This window comes from Pelobates fuscus, chromosome 12, assembly GCF_036172605.1.
Source record: "Pelobates fuscus isolate aPelFus1 chromosome 12, aPelFus1.pri, whole genome shotgun sequence".
Classification (NCBI taxonomy): domain Eukaryota; kingdom Metazoa; phylum Chordata; class Amphibia; order Anura; family Pelobatidae; genus Pelobates; species Pelobates fuscus.
The window spans coordinates 71,829,650-71,853,645 of record NC_086328.1 but is presented as its reverse complement, the minus strand read 5'-3'; the positions used below and the strand labels follow the sequence as shown (position 1 = coordinate 71,853,645).

The 23,996-nt window shown below is 41.2% G+C and overlaps 1 protein-coding gene across 1 annotated transcript; it reads right to left on the bottom strand.

Annotated features, from left to right (window-relative positions):
• Window positions 1-224: 224 nt before the first annotated feature.
• On the bottom strand, window positions 225-21,900 carry PLA2G15 (phospholipase A2 group XV). The gene is made up of 6 exons (XM_063438249.1): window positions 21,491-21,900; window positions 14,357-14,513; window positions 10,080-10,198; window positions 7,046-7,144; window positions 4,464-4,688; window positions 225-746 (listed from the first exon to the last, which is right to left on the bottom strand). The coding sequence occupies exons 1-6, from the start codon at window positions 21,612-21,614 to the stop codon at window positions 235-237; spliced, it is 1,236 nt and encodes a 411-aa protein (XP_063294319.1). The 5' UTR covers window positions 21,615-21,900; the 3' UTR covers window positions 225-234.
• Between the last annotated feature and the right edge of the window lie 2,096 nt (window positions 21,901-23,996).

Here is a 23,996-nt window from a genome sequence, read left to right as displayed (position 1 = left end):
CATGGACTAGGTAGGATGATTGCCATATGGGTCAATTAATATTAATTGTTAATATTAATTGTTCTAACATTTGCAAGCCCAGTTCTAACAGTGGATGATTTTTTGGCAAGTATTTAGAACCACATATGCTTATGTATCTCTCAACACAAAGCTGAAAGACATAACTTTAAACAAATCTTCATAGATTACTAAAACCTGACAACTTTCATTCTATTATTCTATTATTCTATTATTTCAGACTCCAAAAAGTACACGTTTGACATAAGAGATCGTAGTAAAATTTGACATCATAGCAATGTGCTCATTCCCTGGAAGCTCCACCAAATATACTTTCTGCTTCTGTTGATTTTTCCATCTTTGGCATTGCAAGGCGCTTTGTAAGTTAACAGTCCCATCCCCTGGTCCAAAAATAATATTGGGGTCTTTGTCAGGAAAAGAATCATAGACAAATGAATCAGGTGTGTCCACACCAGTGCCATAGAGGCAATAAATATCCACCCCTGGAGGGGTAAGTGATGAAATCAGTTCCTCTACATCTTGCCTCATTACCCAACCATCCAGAAAACCAATGTCACTGTAGAACTTCTGGTAGTCTTTCAGTGTGTAGTTGGTGGTTGGAGTCCTAACAAAAACTTTGTCAGGAGGCCAAGTGTTGTTATATGGGAGAAGCCAGTTAGTTGATACAGCTGAGCGTTGCTGGTCACGGATCCGAAGGGAACTTATTACTGGAATACGATTATTATCACCTGAAACAGAAAGTATTATCTTAAATCTCACAATTAAAAGTCATGTCAAGCAAATCATGCTCATTTATTCCCTCACTAAATATTGAATCACGTGCATACATAGGTACTTACTCACAATTTAATGGAGCTCTGGCCCCACTGCAACTATGCTCAATACCCGCTCAAATTCTACCTCCATTTTTACCCACTTCTTGAGCAGCCAGTTGAGCGCTCTTTGGAGGGGAGTTACAAGAGACTAAGGGGAACAATTGCTTCCCGATAGCGTTGGGAGTGCCCATGATATTTTTACCTGCCAAAACCCCATTCGTCATGGAACTTTTTTGGGCATGGATATTGTGAAGGGCCAGTCAAATCTGGATCCGAGCACTGTTTTGCCAACTTGGGATGCTCAGATAAAAAAAAAAAAGTGTTGTGGTTCATGTTTTTTTTGTGTTGTACCCTCTGTGTCCGTGAGAATCCATTTAGAAAGAGATAACACAATTATCTCCCAGACACAGAGGCACCAGGGCAGGATCATTTGTTGTTGAATAGGGATTCCATGCTTTGAGTCCATGCATAAATGATCGTATTGGACAAAACAGTTCTTCTCCCAGCATTAAGTCTCGGCTAATGTATGGGAGGGGGGGGGGGGGAGGAAGAGCCAAAAACACTGCTATAAACTACAGCTACTCTGCTGAGCTATAATCACCGGCTATTGCGCTGAATGGGATACTTCGGAGGGGAAAAGAGAGCGTTGGCGGTGACACTGGGTTGCCATAAGTGGTCTGCCACATTTGGTTGTTTTATTACATTATATTTTTAGGTTATGGTTAGTGTAAGTGTAGAGTTAATGGTTAAACTTAGGGTTGTGTAAAGTTAAATGGTTAAAGTTTTAGGGTAGTATGAGACACCAACGATAGTCAAACAAGAAAACAAAATTGTGGCGGATGCGGTCCTATCCCCATTCGGTTGCCAATATTCCCCCTTTTGATTTCTTTGAACAAACTATGTTACCCTGGCTCTATACCTTCACTCTCCCGAATACATCCGAACACTCGCTCCCTGTCAGTAGTTTGGCCGCAACTGCTATGGAACTTAAATTGGCTATGTAACTTTGCGGTTCCCGGTCATTTTGACACAGTATGATGATGCACTTGCCGACCTGCCAGGAGAGCTCTAATTAGAGGAATGGTATTCTGGACTATGAGGAACAATCGTTCCCAGAGAGCCAGGAACAAATCGCTACCTTTGTTAGACCACAGGAGCTCCCTGATATTTGACCAGCTAAGACCACTTTCGCTCTGGAACTATTTTGGGCTTTGTCCACGTGTGCGGTCGGTCAAAACATTACCCCGGTGGCAATTGTTCAATTCCATATGAATCCAGGCACTATTTAGACAACTTGGGCGCTCGGACAAGAGCTATCTGGGGATGTATGACATGTGGGGTGCCTGTGTGTTTTAACTGTTTTGGGGTACTTTTATGGGGTTTTTTTTAGGTTTGGCTCTCTGTATCCAGGAGATGATTAACTTACCGGACCTTGACTCAATTATCTCCCAGACACTATTGTATGGAGACCCGTTCCTGGGGTCTGTGCATAAAAGGCAGAGTTTGGCTCAATAAAGTCAGTTGTACTCCCAGAACTGTGTGACATCCAATTACTAAAGGAATGGACTATATTCACTAAGCAGCACTTCGTTGGTCTCAGGATTGCAGCTCAGCTACAGAAATAAAGTATATACAAAAAAAAGCTTTGCATTGTTCACAAAGAATATGGCTGGGAAGAAAACTTGCAGAGGTTTGTCCCATAGTCTCAGCCTGGGGGTACACTGGAAGTTTGCTATCAATTAAGTGCATAACATGATATGAAAAATATTAATATAAACAATGCATACACATGCAACACAGTTTGCTGTACCTATTACATTGTAGGAGCAAAACCTTATTTGTAGCCTTAGCCTATATAAATTGCCCATATAGTATGGGATTGACAACTACTAGCTTAACATGCAAGCGTCAGCATTAAACGGGTCATAATGTAAGGAAAGGGAGGGGAGTAGACTTATGTGCAATAGCTAAAGCCTATGGGTCCAAATCCTGGGTTGCCTCCAATTCCCCCATGGAGCAACAATAGAGGGACTGACAACTGTGCTGCAACCTGGCTTGGCAGAATGAGGGTTTAGGCAAAGAGGCCTGACCACAGTAAAGACTTACCGTCTTATTCAGAGGTGCCCCTTCCTGTGATGGGCACCTAGGGTAAGAACAAATATTGGAGCCAATATCCAGATAAATTGTAACGAACTGTAAAAACTGTGACTTTTTTTGGCTTGGTCTTTTGCACGTTACATAAAACCAACTAACTTGCGTATTTCAATTGACTGTAAATTTACATCAAATAAACTTCGACCTCCTACCGTACATGTGGCATGTATTACCCTCACCCAGTAAGTCAGTTTACAACGTGTCACCAATTGCATTTCTATCTGACTAGATGTCCTCCCGCTTTCTGAAACAATCTCTCTAAAATAGAGTTTCTTATTTTTCCTCCTCATAACACAGATCCTCCTGTGGCAAAACTATCCACTTTATCATCTAAAAGACTGGGTCCATTCGTCTAATTTTCCTGTAAAGACTATGGACATTCGTATGCCGGTTTCACAAATAAGATTGGGATACATTGTTCATGCAACGAATAAAATGCTGAATGGGAGACCACACAACAGAGTTGTGTGTCTCCAATTAACAACTGGCAACATTGGGGAAACTGCAGAACTCTAATGATTTAATGGGTGGCCAGTCATATAACCGAATATGTGGCGTTGGCCATCTTTGCTCACGAACACCCAGCGGTGTTTGGTCGTCGAGTGCATGGAACCAAAATCGGCTACTCAACCTCGCGAACACTGCTGGACTTCCATGCCAAGGAGCTTGTGCACGCTCTAGTAATCTCTCGCATTGATTACTGTAAATCTCTCCCAATTGGTCTCCCCAGAAGCCGTACCGCCTGCCCCCGCCCCCCCCTACAATCTGTGGGGAATGCTGCTGCCAGGCTAATCTTTCTCTCCTGTCGCTCCTCTCACACCTCAACCCCTCTGTCTTTCCTTACACTGGCTTACTGTCCCCTACAGGTGTCAATTTCAAATACTAACCATTACCTATAAAGCGCTAACCAACTCTAGCCCCACTTACATTTCTTCACTGATTCATAGGTATGCCCTCTCTCGGTCTCTCCGCTCTACTGGCGACTTCTAACTGCTGCTCGCACCCTAACTGCAAATTCACACCTGCAAGACTTCTCATGGGCCGATCCTTACCTTTGGAACAGCCTGCCTACCCTTGTCAGACTCTCCCCTAGTCTTCAATCATTTAAGAAGTCCCTCGAAACCCTATCAATGGTTTTCCTTCCTTTGAAAACTTCGATTTTGAGATCTCAAGCTGCTGGGTAAGTTATGCCATACTGGTCTATGAAAACTGTATTACATTATGTTGGGGACACTGTGCAGTGAGGGACACCACGCTATTAGTGTAGCACTCAGATATGTCACAACCTTCAGTCTTGTAGTTTATTATGAGGTCTCCAGAGCCACTCAATGGAATACTTTTTTTTTTTTATAATGCATGTTTCATATCTATGAATCAAATATTGCTCAATTTTTAGCATCAATATACATAAACACAGAGGGATAGAGAGAAAAACAAACAATCTACACACAATTCAAATGTAGAATCTTAACTTACCAGAAGCAAGAACACGGAGTGTTTTAGCTACACCTCCCCATGGGGCACCAAGAGCCACAAAAGAATGGATATATTTATCTTTCCATTCCTGAGTCTGATGGTTGAGAAAATAGAGTGTGTACAAGTTCCCCATGCTGTGTGCAATCATTACTACAGGACCTCCATACGATTCATACATACTCTCCACCAGTTTCCGAAGAGCCTCAAAGTATTCCTTGTTCTCATCTAATAAAAAAAAAAAAAAAAAAAAAAAAAAAAAAACATTATCCCAACTGCGGCTAATACAGCATCTGCTAGACTGGTACATATTGCATATAATGCCCAGGGTATCTTACAGATATGAAGGGGAATAGTATGGTAACCTTGGGACTGCAAGGGATAGGTTAATCACATGAAACTTCTTGCCTAGGCTGCAAACCAACTAGGTTAATATCCCCCCACACAGCTTGCCCAGTTGAAGGGTTCCAAAATAGTGTTTGAGAGCAGGGGGGAGGGGTCACAAGTACCAGGTCTTGACGTTGGATACTGCTGGATTGTATTTAAGCTTAAGGCCGATGGGGCGACCCGTTCAGATTGGCTGGACTCAAGTTTCTTAGTGGCAGTGGCTCTTCCACCACAGGCATCAGCTGCATGGGCCACAGACCCCCTCTACAGAAATGTTTATTTTATTTGATTTCTTTGTGAATAATTCCAGTTATTTTAGTTTAATAACATGCTCACATAGAATATCTTCTGAAGATTACTCTTGCTGTCCAGTGGCAGTTTTCTCTTGATAGTTTGGCAATCAAGCTCTCACTAAACATGCTACTTAAAAGGGACACTCCAGTGCCAGGAAAACAATCCATTTTCCTGGCACTGCAGGTCCCCTCTCCCTCCCACCTCCCATCCCTGGTTGCTGATGGGGTCAGATGCCGGCGGGGGAGACCTAATACGCATGCTCTGCAATGCCGCGCATGTGCATTATACCTCTTCATAGGAAAGCATTGAAAAGGCTTTCAATGCTTTCCTATGGGGATTTTAGCAACACTGGAGGTCCTCACACAGCGTGAAACATATTTTGGTATGTGTTACCTGTGACACTTTTTTTTTATTCTTGGGGTTTTTAATAAGGTATCAGTGATACAGTGGAATTTGTAACAGATGCATAACATTGTAATGTAACATACATTAAAGGGACACTCCAGGCAACCAGACCACTTCTGCTCATTGGAGTGGTCTGGGTGCCAACTACCACTACTCCTAACCCTGCAAATGTAATTATTGCAGTTTTTTATAAACTGCAAAAATTACCTTGCAGGGTTAACTCCACCTCTAGTGGCTGTCTACTAGACAGCCACTAGAGGTCACTTCCTGAATCATGGCAAAGATTTCCTTTGCTAGAGCGTCGCTGGACGTCCTCACGCTGTGTGAGGACCTCCAGCGTCGCTCATTTCCCCATAGGAAAGCATTGAAATTCTTTTTCAATGCTTTCCTATGGGGAGCACCAATGCGCATGCGCGGATCAGTCTCGCCCACCGGCCGACGGAGACAGTAGGAGGAGCGGCGCAGAGGAGGAGAGCTGCCTCAGGTAAGTGACTAAAGGGGTTTTCACCCCTTCAGTAACCGAGGATTGGGGGTAGGTGGGAGGGGGGACATTGTTTTCCAGGCAAACCCTTTAAAGGTTTGCATAAAATTGAACATGGAGCGAGAACATTGTTTTGTTTGTTTCACACACACACACACACATTACAGTCGCAATTTGTATATCAAATTTTCAGTACCTGTACTTTCTGATGGTACCTGTGACACATTTTTATACTGTATACTTGACATTATTGGAATGTATTATCTTTTATGCAAAACAAAAAAAAACAAAAAAAACACACCACACTTAAAGGAGCACTGTAGGGTCAGGAACACAAACATGTATTCCTGACCCTATAGGGTTAAAACCACCATCTACTCCCCTGGGCCCCTCATGCCTCCATAAATATAGAAAAATCTTACTGTATTCAAGCCTGAAGCTGTAGAACTGAATGCTGTTTGACTCAGGAAAAAAAAGCAGTCTGCTGACATCGTCAGAAGTGGTAGCCTGATCCAATCACAATACTTCCCCATAGGATTGGCTGAGACTGACAAGGAGGCAGATCACGGGCAGAGCCAGCATGATTCGAACACAGCCCTGGCCAATCAGCATCTCCTCACAGAGATGAATTGAATCAATGAATCTCTATGAGAAAAGTTCATTGTCTGCATGCAGAGGGTGGAGACCCTGAATGTTCGGATGCATTTTAGGCAGCCATGACCCAGGAAGGATCTGTAACAGCCATCTAAGGAGTGGCCAGTGAAGTTATCACTAGGCTGTAATGTAAACACAGCATTTTCTCTGAAAAGAGAGTGTTTACAGCAAAAAGCCTAAAGGTAATGATTCTACTCACCAGAACAAATGAAATAAGCTGTAGTTCTGGTGACTATAGTGTCCCCTTTAAAAGCATGAGAGAAATTGAGGAGAGGCATTTTGCTAGCTCATGTTGTTTTATATTTAACATTATTAGAAATTAAAATTGCTATAAACATTGTCAATATTCAGCCATTTGACCTACTTGGAGCTTTGCGCCAGTCGTACGGAGCACCTCTCATATTTTTATCACGCGTGTACCCCCACTGCACCATATTCTCCACCAAAGTGAAGAAGTATATACCTAAAGATATTTTTAAAATAAATGAATAAAAAAAAAAGTTATTTTAGCCATTTTATTAAATACAGATTACATAATTATGTTCAATTTATGTAACTTTTTTAAAATCAGGATGTATATGGAAACAAACTCCAACTCTGCCACTGTCAAAATTAGCTAATTTTTCACATTAAATAACCCTGATAAGTTAAGTGCATCTCCTACGGCATTTAAAACAGACCCAAAAAATGGTGGAGAGATGCTGCAGCCCACAACTTTTAACTGGCATCTTCCCCGTCCACACTTTAATATAAATAAAACTATATCCATCTGAATACCAATGCAAGCTATGAGGTTTGGAATAATGCCAGAAGCTCCACCGACATTAAATGGGGTGGAATTTGGAATAACATTAAATCAAAAATACTTGGGAAGAACTATAGAAAAACAAACACCACAACAGTGTTCAAAATGTCTGTTTGCCATTGCAGACACGGTCACATAAAAAATGTGATATTGAGTCTGTGGCAGGACCTGCCTTGTATGCCTAAAAAATTCTCTAAAGACTAGATCAATCAGGTTCCAGGGAGTCAGAATAAGCCATTAGTTCTTTGGCGGACCTAGTTGTAATTCTCTGGAACTCATTTCGGACAGAACTTTAAGTATAGGAGCTCCGCTACAAAGTCATAAACAAAATATAATTTTGCCTCTTCAAATAAATGGTAAAACCCCACATGGATTATGTGGTGCAATACGAGGCACCATTTTTAAATAATGATATTACATCGGACTACAAAATTTTGTGGAATGTTGTCAGATCAGATTCTGTAGATGTTAATTTATGTATTTTAAAAATAAGGATTTTTTATTTATTTATTGTTTTAAACAAAAGAATATTCAAGGAATCTGTTTACTTTTTGTGGCACTAATGCCTATTGCTTCAAAACTGAATTTACTGCTCTTTTTGGCTAAACAGCATAAAAAAGAGGTGTCTAAAGGTTGAACTTTATGGACTTGAGACTTTCCTTACACCCCCCACAACCTAGATTAGCATGTAACCTAAGATGAGCAAACAAAATATCAATTAGTACAAAAGAGACACAAAGGTTAGAGCTATCCTGTAAAATAGGATACCGGTAAGTCAGAAAAACAGAATGAACATAATGTCATAACATTACATTAGGATTAGACATTTTATAATATGGCTAATAGTTACAGGCAATTGTTGCTTTAGAGAGAAGGGATCTCATGTATGCTGCCTTGGAGAGATAGATAATTATTCCAGAGATATTCATATACACACACTATTTTCAGAGATGCACGATAACTGCTGCAGCCTAATGCAAGTAAAAACACCAGCAATTAGAAGGCTTTATATGGTCTACAGAGCCAGCTTAGTCAGTTTTTCTCCACCCTGCGGTTGGTGGAATACAAGTATCACAAGAATGTAACGTGTGATGCGGATATTTAACCTCTTATATGCAACAGATTGAGCAGACAGACTAATGCATTATACAATAATACACTAAGCAGTTGCACTACTAATCTTGTAATTTATATGCCTCATGATTTTAGGTATTCATCCTGTACTTGACTCCTTTACAGATCTTAAAGGAACACTATAGTCACCTAAACAAATTTAGCTTGCTGAAGCAGTTTTAGTGTATAGATCATGCTTCTCATGTTTCACTGCCATTTAGGAGTTACAACTCCCCTGACTCTGACAGCCTGCATATAAAAAAAAAAAAAAAAAAAAAGGGTATCACTTTCAATCAGATGTAATTTATCTTAAGGGGACACTATAGTCACCTGAACAACTTCAGCTTAATGAGGTTGTTCAGGTGAGAACTATAGCTCCCTGCATCCTCTCTCATGTAAACACTGTATTTTCTGAGAAAATACAGTGTTTACATTGAAAGCTAGGAACACCTCCAGTTGCAGTCACTCAGAATGCCACCAGAGGGACTTCCGAGTTGATTGAGGCATAAAACTCCTCAATCCACACAGATCTGCTGTCAGCAGAGCACAGGGCAGCACTGTGTCTCCTCCCACTGCATGCAGACACTGAACTTTCCTCAGAGATTTATGGATTCAATTCATCTCTATGAGGAGATGCTGATTGGCCAGGGCTGTGTTTGAATCATGCTGGCTCTGCCCCTGATCTGCCTCTTTGTTAGTCTCAGCAAATCCTATGGGGAAGCACTGTAATTGGATCAGGCTACAACTTCTGATGATGTCAACAGACTGTTTGTTTTTCTGAGTCTAACAGCATGCAGAGTTACAGCTTCTGGTTTGAATACAGTAAGATTTTGCTATATTTATGGAGGCATGAGGGGCCCAGGGGGACTAGATTGTGGTGTTAACACTATAGGGTCAGGAATACATGTTTGTGTTCCTGACCCTATAGTGTTCCTTTAAGCAATTGTATCTCTTCCTCTGTAAATTTAACTTTAATTACATACAGGAAGCTCTTGCAGGGTCTAGCAAGCTATTAACATAGCAGGGGATAAGAAAATCTAAATTTAACATAACTTGCAATAAAGAAAGAATAAACTTTAGATGACTCTTTACAGGAAGTGTTTAGGAAAGCTGTGCAAGTCACAAGCAGGGAGGTGTGACTAGGGTGATTTAACTCTTAAATGGCAGAGAATTGAGCAGTGAGACTGCAGGGACATGATCTATACACAAAAACGGTTTTGGTGACTATAGTGTCCCTTTAATATAAAGTATACACATCAAAACAGATACCAAAACTTAGACAGTTAGATAAGTCTAAAGTTGATACTGTGATTTACGCTCGTATACTTACACTTGCTTGTACCGATCACGTCTATTTCAATCCATTCCCATCTTCTTTTTACCTGATCTTTTATTTAGATCTTAACGAGGGGGAGGGGGGAGGGGGGAAGGGGATACATGTGCAGTGTATTTTTAACATAAACGGTTATACATTACTCACCCACAGATCTTTTGCTAGGATCAAGAAATTCGAGGGGGTAGGTTTGTCCAAATCCTGGAACCCTGATATCTACACCCTCAGGAGGAGCTGTGGTTTTGCTGGTCATGTTGAAAACCAATCTAAAAGGAAGTCAACAAAATCGTATAATAGATTAAAAGCAGGTACCTGTCTCAAAAGTCCACTATAAATTGCTCTGCATTGAACAAAATAAATTTTATGCATTTTTAGCACATATTATTGTAAAAATGCATAAAGTGTACCAAATCAAGACAAATCGAAATTCCTATTGCAGTTTAGGTAAATCCTTATGTTGCAGGTGTAAGGAGAATGGGTGCCTAGACAGAGTTAAACATGCGGTAGACTCCTTCTGCTCTCAGTCTTTACCTGGCTGATATAGACAGAAAAACACTATATTGACAAAATTATTGGGACACACCTTTTTATTTATTGAATTCACGAGTTCCAATCAGACCCATGGGTGTATAAAACAAAGCACCTAACCATGCAGTCTGCATTTACAAACATTTGTTGGGGGGGGAGGGGGGGGAGAAATGTTCTGAATAGCATAGTGAATTTAAGCATAGTACTGAGTTAGGATCAGAGGCAGACTAACCACTCTGGCACATTGGAAATACACTGAGGGGTCTGAGACAGTCAGGGACCCAGTCGCACAGCAATGCTCCAGCTGGTGAGATCAAAGATTTCTGAGCCAGGCTCTCTCATCCAACATCATCCATGCTTGATCTCACAAATGCTCTACTGGATAAATGGGCACAAATTCCCACAGAAACATTGCCAAAATCTTGTGGAAACCCTTCCCAGAAGAGTGGTAGCTATTATAGCTTCAAAGGTGGCAATGACAAATCATATTTACGTGACAAATCATGCATAACTGCATCCTCTTTCAATCCCAAACATATGATGCTTTGTCTGCTGTATTTATTTGTGGCAGGAATGTGACATCTAACACTTGAGAAAAGAAGAAGCCGCCACTCAGAAAAGTGAATAGAAACTGCTGCCTCATTGTTTAGAAGATTTGTTTTAGTATTTTATGGGGATGAATCTAGAGACAGTGTGCTGTATTTGTTATGGTGCCAGGGCTCCCAGGTGCCGTCTCACAATTAACAGTCAAAGAGTTTGACACTTACCAGACTCCTTCAGGCGCCCATTATTCAGTCTTCACAGATATGACTAAAGCAGAAGTGCCCTTTCCACATTAGATATATCAATTCCATCCATGGTTTGTCAGAATTCATTTTCTGAGAAATGCCAATGGACACTCATAGCTAATGAGTTCTGCCCAAACATGAACGGAGGTGGTTTACTACAGTGGAAATGGGCATAGCCGATTCCCTTTCTGATCAGTTTAAGATCTTAAAAAGAATCAAACCGGATCCTGTGTCAGGATCCTATCCCGATGACCAAGAATTATGTTTAGTTTATTCTGTTTCTTTAAAACAAAGTTCCTGCACTGACTATGTTTTACCACTAGTGGCATCTAGGTCTGAAACTTGCCTTCATCATCCTCAACTGCCTGGATTAATTAGGATTCCTACAAAATGCTACACCCGGCACACAACGGGGCCTTTGCAAGGAAGTTGATGGTCATCCAAAAAAGACTTCTGTTCCTGCTCCTGTAATCGTTCCTATGGACTTACCCAGTGGCATACTAAGGGGGGGCGGTCCGCCCCGGGTGCCATCAGGCAGGGGGGGTGCCACCAGGGCTGGCCAGGCTTGGGGGTCAGTGAGCTGTGTGGCTGCACCGGTTGCCATAGCAACCGACACAGCTCACACGCAGGGGCTGGCAGCAGGAGCAGGAAACCTGCATGGAGATTTGAGGGGCGGAGCCAGGTCGGCCGTGGGGCGGAGCCAAGCCGGATGCGGGGGCGGAGCTACATGCAGCCTCATACTGCTGCACACAGAGGGGAAGCAGGAAGGAGTCCAACTACAGCACAGGAGGGACTGGATCCACTGCTTCTCCAGCCCAAGCTTACTGTAAGTGAGAGAGAGTGTGCTGTGTGTAACTGTGATTGTGACTGTCTTTGACTGTGTGTGTGATTGCCTGCCTGTGATTGTCTGTGTGACTGTCTTTGACTGTGTGTGTGACTGCCTGCCTGTGATTGTCTGTGTGACTGGGTGTGACTGTCTTTGACTGTGTGTGTGACTGCCTGCCTGTGATTGTCTGTGTGACTGGGTGTGACTGTCTTTGACTGTGTGTGTGACTGCCTGTGAATCTGTGTGTGTATGTGTGACTGTCTGCCTGTGTGATTGCCTGCGTGTTTGACTGTCTGCCTGTAACTGTATGTGAGTGACTATGTGAGTGTGTGTGGGACTCTGTGCATCTGACTGTGTCTGACGGTCTTCGCCCTGCAGTGAGCCGGAAGCCAGGATATGATGTCATCGCGGCCTCGGCGTCATTACAGGGCGTGCGATGGACCTGTGCAGAAAGAGCACAGAGATCCCAGCAGCAACCACTGACCACCAGGGACTGAGGATCCACTCCAGCCCTTCTAGAGCAAGGTAGGGAGACTGGGTGGTCCTCTTAATTATTAAATGTGTGTATGTATGTAATGTTTTTGTTTGTATGTGATTGTGTGTCTGTGATTGTATGTGTGTGGGTTAGTGATTGTGTATATCTGTGATTATGTGTGTATCTCTGCGTATGTGTTTAGTAGATAGCTCCCTTATTTCCTGTCCTTAAATATTACAATCCCACAGAAGGATAACAAATAAGGGTTTTATCTACTAAACAACTGAAAATAAGAAAAGGGCGTTTTTTTAATCCTTTAGCTGTTTAGTAGATCATTCCCTGAATTGGTGCCCTTATGTGAGATATCCATGTTTAAAGATGCCAAATGAGGGTGCTGTTTAGCAGATAGCACCTTATTTGGTGTCCTTAAATATGTATATGTATCTGCATGTGTGTATGTGTATATGTGCAGACATCTAAAAATCTCGCCAACACTACACACAAATATACTCATGCATTTCAACGTCAACACTACATACAAACCCCACCATTATATATAACCATACCACTGCATTCAAATACCACACAACACACAAATGCATGCTTGCAATCAAACGCCAACACTACATACAAACACACCGCTACATTCACTCACATATACTCCATACAAAAACATGCATACATTCAAACACACAAACACTGCTTAGTGCTAAATACATAAAAACATTTTTGGTTGTTTTTATATTTAAAGTTGGGGGGGGGGGGGGGGGGGAGGGGAGGCAAGGGGGGGTGCCAAAAATAGGACCCGCCCCGGGTGCCAAATGCTCTAGGTACGCCCCGGGACTTACCTTCTTGCTAACCTTTTTGAAAACCAACCTGATCAATATCATCAACCAGCTTCAACCACTTTTCAATCCTGCTTTATTTCCAAACCTGCTCAATACCAGCCTGAACTACGCAACTATCCTGCTTTATCTTGCCAACCTTATTTATACCACCCAACTATCTGCATTATACCAACCTGCATAACACCAATCTGGACTTCGCTACAAAGTAATATTGCAAGGTGTTATTTTCCTAGTTGATCAGTATTCCTTCCAACAGGGGGCTGATTCACTAAACTTATTCTTTGCCTGAAACCTTATTGGTCTGTTTTATTTGTCCTATTTCACGCTATACTTTTATCTTTAGGTTTTCTTATTATTTATGTACATCCTGTTTATAACCTATTTGAGGCATATTGCCTAAACCCCTTTATTTATATTCTCTCTGTTTCCTATAATTTCATTTGTAGGATTTCCAGTTCATTTAATATGTCCAAACTCACCAATAAAGATCCTGATGCTAACTCTGGCCAAAGTCTCATATCTGACCTGCTTAAGATCACCACATCCTATTAAATCATAAACTTCCAGTTTCCATCAAAACTTCACCTTATTCTGACCTCCTGCTTTATTTTATCAAGGCATAATGCCAAGCTTCTCCTTGCAGTCCTATTGGCAAACTATTCATTGGCATTGGAACCAATTAAAAGGCATGTCTCACAAGAACTGTTCTGAAGTAGCAGGTCACCAAGACATCACTAAAATAAGTTTCTTCCATTCCTTGGGTGAAGCCGTTGAGGTGAACAGTATGGTTTTAAATATTGGATTTTATTTGCTTTTAATAAATTATTTATTAGAGAGGGAAAAAGGGCATTATATTCCTCTGGTCCAATTTATTAAATATTATTGTTACTTTGCATTATATGCTTTGTTGTTTTTTTAATAAAGAAGAGGTTCACAATCTCTATTTAGAAGGTTCTCACCTGATGTTATCAATCCAGCAGTCAATAACTAGTGGAAGCAGCAACTCGAGATTGAGCCAAAGAGTAAAGTAATAATCAGTCTTCTTTGAGCACATATAATGCACAACTGAAGGTTTATCCAACTTTGCTTCCAGTTGGTTCCCCAGGTCACCTGGAACTGTGGTTAAACATTAAATAGACATTACAATACTGAACCCGAATATTATAAGAAAAGAGAATGTTCAAAATATGACATTACATACAGAATACTCAGTGAAAGATACAATGTTGGCAAAAAAGAAAAAAAAATAGATTAACTCTTTACTCTGATGAACTGCATAGTTTGGTGATGTACCATATATACTCGAGTATAAGTCGAGTTTTTCGTTCTGAAAAAACCCCACTCGACTTATACTCGAGTCAATATCTGTATTATGGCAACTTACATTGCTCATTACAAGCCCGGCGGTCCTGTTGGGGGCTGGCAGAAAGCTGTAACTTACCTTTCCTGCAGCTCCTGTCAGCTCCATTATCTCACCTCTGGTCCGGTCAGCTGCCCTGTCAGCTCCACTGTAAATCTTGCGAGAACCGCGGGGTCAGAGCGTTGCCACAGGTTACAGTGGCAACGCTCCGCGCGGCAGTCACACCGCGAGACTTACATGGGAGCTGACCGGAATGGAGGTGAGAGAAGGGAGCTGATAGGAGCTGCAGGAAAGGTAAGTTACAGCTCACTGCCAACCCCCCTCCTACACAGCCAATGCCACTGGACCACCAGGGAATGAGAGCCCCCCTCCCTGGCCAGCTAACAAGCAGGGAGGGGGGACAAAAAAATAAAAAATAAAAAAAAATACAAAGTTAAATATTAAAATAAAAAAAAAAAAGAATAAAAAATAAAAAATGCCAACCCCCCACCAAGTCTCTGCATCACACACACACACACACACACACACACACACACACACACTGTATTCATTATACACACACACACACACTAAATAAATATTCAATTAATATCATTTTTGGTGGATCTAATTTTATTTAGAAATTTACAAGTAGCTGCTGCATTTCCCACCCTAGTCTTATACTCGAGTCAATAAGTTTTCCCAGTTTTTTGGGGTAAAATTAGGGGTCTCTACTTATATTCGGGTTGACTTATACTCTAGTATATACGGTATGTTCACACTGTGGTGCAGCTAGAGTTTTTTTTGTTGGACATCATTTAAAGAAAGAGCGCTTGTGTGGCAGGCCTAGTGGAAGATATTAAGTCATTAGAAATACAACATGTTGGAGACAAATCCCTGGGCCTGTATAAGCTCTTGATGGCCAAGAGGTCGGAATTAAAAACACTACTCCACCTCAGATCTGTTCGCAAGTTGCGAATGACCAAACACACATATTACGCACAAGGAGGCAAATGCGGCCGACTGCTTGCACAATCCACCTTTATTCCCTCTATTAATCTACATAATGGCACACAAACTCACATGATGGCCGATATCCTTAAAGCCTTTAACGACTTTTATACACAACTATATAACCTACGCGACAGACCACCCCCGACCCAGGAAATTCAGGATTTCATAGAAAAGAGAATTAAAGTCACCATTCCCCGCAATGTCCATGACTCCCTAGATACCCCCATAGCTCATTGGGAAGTACGACAGACAATTAAGTACCTGCCCTTGAGCAAAAGCCCAGGCCCAGATGGTTTACGGGCAAATACATATAGGCTAATGTCTGAGACTCTGATTGAACCATTTACGACCGAGTTCAACTCTCTATTGAAATCTCCCACCCTAAGACTGCCCTGGAAGCCACCATAGCATTACTCCCGAAACCGTGTAAAGACCACGCCAACTGTGGAAGCTATCAGCCATATCGTTAATTAATACTGACCTGAAAATCTTCACGTGAACAGATTAAAGGCATGGTTACCGGAACTGATCCACCCAGATCAAATCGGGCTTTGTGCGAGGGAGAGAGGCCAAAACCAACACCACCAAAATAAGTCAATCTGCTTCACTGGGCGGGAAAGTCCAAAAATGAGACTACGCTCCTCGCGATCGATGCCGAAAAATATATAAAAACACAGCACTTACACAGAGCTTCCAGTGGACGGACTTTAAACATTAAATATCTAGGGATCCACCTCCCCAGACGACTGGAACGGTTGTTTGAGACAAACTTTCCACCGCTATTGGCGGCCATCACAAATGACTTGGAAAAAGTGGCACAAACCACTTTTTGGCTGGTTCGGACGGCTCAATATTATTAAAATTAATATTCTTCCTCAGATCTTGTACTTGCTATAAACAATTCCCATATCCCTCCCCAAAATGTTCTTTGAGTCCGTTTGGAAACTCCTCACAACATTCATGTGGTCACATAGCGGCCCTGGATTGGCCTATTCACTCCTCACTAGGCCCCGCTCGGAAGGGGGTCTGGGCCTCCCTAATGTGGAAAAATATCATCAGGCCGTCCACCTCTCCAGGATTTATGACTGGACAAATACCAACATGAACACACAATGGGTTAAGATTGAAGGCACATTTCTCGAGATCTCCATACACACAATTCCATGGCACGAAAAAGGCCGCATATACATACGTCTCAAACACCACCCGACCATTTCTGCCACTCTTAGAGTCTGGGACACAACCAGACAGTTCGCAGGCATATCCCCACACCCATCTCCGCAGTACCCACTCACTCACAACCCTTTGTTTCAAGAGGGGTGATCGGGTACAAACGTCCGCTCATTTCATGACACTCAAGTACTGATGCGTCAAGACATGATACAGGAGAATGAGATCAAAACCATTTCACAACTGATGCCTGACCAGACAGCTATGGGCACCCAACACTTACACCATGCTCAACTTAGGGACCTCACGAAATTTGAACTAACATGTCAGGAACACATTAAAAAGAAAAATCCTATCAACTATGTACTCTCTTCTGGTAGAAGCAAACTCCCAGGCCATACCGCACTTTGCCTTGAGCAAGATGGAGGAATTACGGGTGAAGATCACTCCGGGTCAGTGGAAAGCAATTCTCCTAAGGGCACATACATGGTCTAGTAATTTAGGCACACAAGAAAGCAACTACAAACGCATTACGTGATGACACTACACGCCCGCGAAAATTCATAAACTTCACTATAACGCCCCAGATGAGTGCTGGAGAAGTCACCAACATAATGCGCACACGACACATGTATGGTGGCAATGCCCAGCGATCCAAAAGTTCTGGAAACGTATCCACACAAGAATGCCTTTTTCTCCTGAATATATATATCATACTCTTAGCGCCCATCCCAAATATGAAGGCCAACACAGCCAGATTTGGGACCCATTACGTACCTTTATCCAAATGCAAACAATCCCCCAGGATACTTAGCCCAGAACCTGGTAAATGCAGGATATTAAAAAAAAACTGATGTAGTATAGGTGTCCAGTTAACGAGATGTCCTACATACTGGAAAGCAGTAATGACGGGAGAGAAGGCTAGCAAGTAGAGTTCTTGGATACTCCAGAGATGGCCTAATACTAGCCCGGAGGTCAGACATTCCATCACCCGATACAGGGACAATACCGGCCCAATGGCCATAATTGGGAAAGTTATTAGAAGTGTACCATGATCCGACCTACACAAGCAAAGGCACATACAGGTCACAAATCATCTTATACCGCACAAGGAATGCAACTAATACGGCAGCCCAATTCAAACCCACACCGGTAGCTGGCCCTCCCACAGCTAGGTAGCCCATGCACATAGTCAAGGTAGCCTAAACACAGGCACAGAACTATGTCATTAAGATTGGCCCAAGTAGGCAGGACAGAACATGACTAATACAGGAACGACTAGAGGTTAATGGAACATGCCTACGTATATGGCTTATAGCATACTGATGCTAAATGTGATGTCACCCATGGTGTACCAGACTGGATGTTTTCATTTGCCCCCCCTCCCACCCCCCCTTGTTTATTTTCTGTTTGCATTTTGAGGTCAGCTCCTAGAAAAAAAAAATTATATATATATTTTTTTTTTTAGCTAAACCAGATGTGTGTGGGCTTGAATATTAGTTTAGACGATCGATATTTACAGGTGACTGTGGGCAAGAAATGTTCATTCACGTCCTACCGCCTTCAAAATAAGTTGCTGTCAGAATGTGAACGCTCTGAGCAGTATTTGTAGTTGGGAAAGAATGCAAGGTGTGAGTGAACATTGTAAGGTATGAATACTGTGTGCAGGGTGTGAGTGCAAAGCAAAGGTAATGAAGTAACTTTTTGGAGGTTTGCTTTGCGCACACATTGCCTGCTTACACTACGCAAGTCAATTTTATTTGCCCGCATTGAACATTTCCTGTAAGTTAAGTTTGCTCAATAGTGAAGTGACTCTTCACCATATCGTGTCAGCAAATAGGGGTGTAATCAGGGTTATAGTCACCTGCGGCAAAACAACATTGTGCACCTCCCATGTACTACCCCGTAGCCTCCATGCACCCCGTCCCTCTGGTTTAAAAGCCAATTCAACACATATATAAAGGACTATGGTTTTTGTTGATTAAGATTTTATGAATAAGCACTTTTTAATTAAATAGAAAAAAAAATAACTGACAGATTTACAAATGTCTTTGAAAGTTAAGAACATTCAAACCATAGATTTAAGTTTTCATGCTGCCAGAAGGCTTTAGTAAACTAAAATTAAAGGGCTTTTCAAAAGTCGTAAAACTACTTCAAAACAAACATAAGATTGTATTTAATGTACACTGCAACCATCTTCAGGGTTAGCTAAAGCAAATATTGTGTAACACAGCAATTATGTCAAATGTAAGAAAAGGAAGTCAATGGCAATCAAACAAAGTTTGCTGCCCTTCAGCTCGGCTTGAAGTCCACATTTGGGGGGGAAGGGGGTGGGGGAGGGGTCTAGGTCACTTGACGATGAGGATGGAGCTCAACGTGAGTAGGTGACGTGATGTCCTCACGCTAAGCTCAGCCTTCGCCATCGAGTGACTGACGGGAAGCGCCAATGGTGCCCTGTGCATTGCTTGATGTGCACGTCAAACCACGCAACTGCTTTAGTATTTTGCCGGCGTCTTGGAAATCTGAGCTGGAGTTGAAAATCCCTTAGAGGCAATGTGGCCATTGCCCTTGTGGAATTAACCTTTAAATGAGGTGCAGGAGCAACTTTACAAGACTTGTAGGCCAAAATGATAGCATCTTGCCAAAGACTCCGAATGCCATAATACCTTTCTTCTGACCCTGATCGAGAACCCCCCACCCCCATCATTGCTGTGATACTTTTTACTGTTTTGAAACACAAATATTTTTGTTCAGAGAAGTCTCCTGAGTACAACAGTACCCCTCATGTACAGGTTTTATGGTGTTTTCAAAAGTTACAGCGTCAAATATAAGGCTTGTGTTTCATTTTTTTCACATTAAAATTCGCCAGATTGGTTACGTTGCCTTTGAGACCCTATGGTAGCCCAAGAATGAAAATTACCCCTATGATGGCATACCATTTGAAATAGTAGACAACCCAAGGTATTGCAAATGGGGTATGTCCAGTCTTTTTAGTAGCCACTTAGTCACAAACACTGGCCAAAATTGGCGGTTTTGGCATTTTTCACACACAAACAAATACTAACGCTAACGCTAACTTTGACCAGTGTTTGTGACCAAATGGCTACTAAAAAAGACTGGACATACCCCATTTGCAATACCTTGGGCTGTCTACTATTGCAAATGGTATGCCATTATGGGTGTAAATTTAATTCCTGGGCTACTATACAGTCTACATAGGCAACGTAACCAATCTGGCGAATTTCAATTTCAAATGTAACGTGCTATATTTGACCCTGTAACTTCCCGAAACACCATAAAACCTGGACATAGGGGGTACTGTATCACACGTGAGACTTTGCTGAATACAAATATGTGTATTTTATTGCAGTAAAAGCAAACAGTATTATGACATTGACGGTTAAAATGTCATGTAGAACTAAAAAAAGAACAAAATTTCTTATTTTCTCCCATTTTTTTCATATTAAATTATGTTTCATAGCTAAATATTTGATATAAAAAGAAAGCCCTGTTTCCCCTGAATAAAATGATATATAATAAGGGTGGGTGCATTTAATATGAAAGCGGTGAATTACGGTTGGACAGACATATAGCGCAAATGCCAGGTTTTGTTTACGTTTTGTTTTGTTCACAACGTGTACATTTGGCTCAGTCCTTAAGGGGTAAATATGTAAACTGGTTGTTTTTAACTCATTAATTAGGACCCCTTCTGTTGCTTTTTTGGTTCCTAAATGGCATTCATGAATATATCATCTTTTTTCCTGGTGACCCAACGGGTTTATGGATTTTCCAACAAATTTCTTGCGACAGAAGAGTATTTTTTAGCTTGTTCTTTTCCCGCGACACTAAATTTAGAATTCTACTTAAATGGGAATTCTGTAAAAATGTACAAGAAAGAAAAGCCACCACCTTTTAGATCACTTCAATTCTAACAATCAAAATAATGACTTTTCAGAATATTGATTCATAAATCTACCTCATTGTATTTATCAGTTCCCAAACAGCTGACTATAGAAAATACATTTACTGTAGCGGCTCTGCATTCCACAGTGCTGTGGTGATCCCTTTAGAATGAGATACCCTTCATTAACAAGATTTCCAGAAACTATTTTTTTTTTTTATACGATTTTATAATGAAATAATGGCTCACTGGCTAATTTACAAGAATGAGTCATTAAGCTAATGCTTTGTACATAAATACGGCCTCTGTCAAAAAAAAAAACAAAAAAAAAAAAAAAAACGCCACCAGAAAAAAAAAAAAAAAAAAAAAATGTATACACACACACACACACACACACACACACACCGATTTTTATAGTCATCCTTCTAACAAGCAATTTCATTTCCGATGTTCGTTGGATGCAGATTTGTTTATCAATCGGTCCATATCAGATTACAAAAACACAGAAAACTGGATGAAGCAATACGTGCTCTAGTGGAGCTAAAAATAGTTGTAATACATCATTGAAAACATGGACAGAAACTCAGTATGTAGGGCATATCCATGAAAACATTTACTTTGCAATACTGGATCTCTATTCGAACACAGAAACAACACAAAGCAACTTACCCAATACTACAGGTGGCCCTGGGGAGCAGCCGCTAACTCCACATGAGGGTTTACTGTTTGAAACCCGCGACAAACCAGTAAAAATAATAAATATCAAGCTGAAAGCTCTACCCTCAAAATTCATCTCTTTCCCCGAGCATTACGTTAAAATCTAATAAATACAAAAGGGGATGGGTCTGGGGAAATTTAAAGGGACGTCACGTGATATACGAATAAATAAAACGTAGGGGGGGATGAATGCCCATATAAAAGCAGTAACTATGTGAACACCGTTTAAATGGAACGAAACGGAATTTGGAAGGAATAAAATATATTCTCACAGATAGGAGGAAGCCTATCTACCACTTCCTTATAACTGAACAGGCGATGACATTCTACGGCCCCATCCAATCAGCTCGCACAGGCCGAAGTAGCCGCACGCTAGTGTACTCTGATGTTAAATAACAGCAATCAGTGCGTGTGAGCGATTACTATTTACTTAGCAGCTGAGAAACTGGACTTTGGCAGACAATGGTCGGTATTGCAAACAGCTATAGATAAGTTATTCAGTAAGGAGGCTGGAGACTGCTATAAAGAACTGTTTATGTAATACAATGTTTACTTGCATTTTAGAAAATGCGACATATTTTGGTATATTTAAAGCATAAGTACATGTGATCCCAAACGATTATAGTTTTGTTGAGTTTTTTGTTGTTGTTTTTTTTTTTTTTTGCTTGTAAAAATTACATTGTACCAATATTGTTCCAGTTATTATACGTAAACAATACAATATTATACGTGCCTATTGAACACATTGTAGTAACACTATCACTGCTAGGACATTTCTCTGTTAAGAATACTTACATACACTACATATGCACTGGCAACAATGAGTTTGTTTGTGTTGTTTTTTTTTTTTATTGTGTTACTTTACATCAAACACAATTTACATAGAAAAAATATCCCAAATAGTTTTTTGTTTGTTTGTTTTTTCTTGAAGAAAATGATGATTTTTTTTTCATGAAAAGTAACATGAAACTGAAATTGTGTCACCCCACCATTTAATTTCTGTTGACACTAGCAGAAAACATTTCACTATAAAGTGCTATTTGAGTACATTGAACAAAACACCACACACAAGGTTATTCCAGGGTATTTCTGACCAAACAATAGCACTTCAGCAGCTTTTTCAGGGGTATTTACTAAACTCTGGGTTTTCAACAATTTAATTCCAGTATGGATAAATGGTGTCAGTGCTTAGTAAATATCCCCCTTTAACCCCTTAAGGACCAAACTTCTGGAATAAAAGGGAATCATGACATGTCACACATGTCATGTGTCCTTAAGGGGTTAAAGTCACATAGGGGTATACAGACTAAAAATATTCATAATGACTAAAACAGATAAAACATAAATAGTCTTTTTGGTATAACTCGAATAATGATAACTAGAGATAATCAAAGTCCGTTAGAGTCACTTGTGGGGAAGGTGGTCTAGGTCTTATATTACCAATGTTGAACCACGTAGTGTGCTGGGTATACCTTTAAACCAAGAAAACAAAATATAGTGTGACACTGTATAAAATAGCACGATATGTTTAATGACCCAGTACAAAAAATACCCCCCAAAATAAGGAACTCTTACAAGATAAAAATGTGGTACTTATCTCTAAGGACCACAATGGCAGCTCTGTATACAACAGATTCTCTTGGGATAGCAGAGGGGATAGCGTCTGCCTCGTGCACTAAGGCAGGCTGTCCACGGTCTTTAGCGGAGGAACGCTGGAGGTAAGTCCCGCTGGATGCTGGAGCCCTTTCAGGGATGGCAAGTTGCAGAGCTTAAAAAAATGAACGAACACCTTTAACGCGTTTCGCCCTTCTTCTGAGGGCTTTTTCAAGATACTGTATTTTTCGCTCCATAAGACAAACCCACCATAAAACGCACCTAGGTTTTAGAGGAGGAAATCCAGAAAAAAATATTCTGAACAAACTGTCCCATAGTGTTCCTTATCATCCACTCCCCTCTCCTGTCCCATAGTGATCTTTAATCCCCCTTTTTCCATAGTGATCTTTAACCCCCTCCCCTGTCCCATAGTGATCTTTAAACCCCCCTCCCCTGTCCCATAGTGATTTTTAAGCCCCCGTCCCATAGTGATTTTTAACCCCTTCTCCCCTGTCCCATAGTGTTCTTAAAACCCCCTCCCTTTGTCCAATAGTGTTCTGCCCCCTCCCCTTGTCCAATAGTGTTTTCCTCCCCTCATCCCATAGTGTTTCCCCCCTCCCTCCCCTGTCCCATAGTTTTCCTTATCACCCACTCCCCTCTCCTGTCCCATAGTGATCTTTAATCCCCCCTTTTCCATAGTGATCTTTAATCCCCCCTTTTCCATAGTGATCTTTAATCCCCCCTTTTCCATAGTGATCTTTAACCCCCCTCCCCTGTCCCATAGTGATCTTTAAACCCCCCTCCCCTGTCCCATAGTGATTTTTAAGCCCCCGTCCCATAGTGATTTTTAACCCCTCCTCCCCTG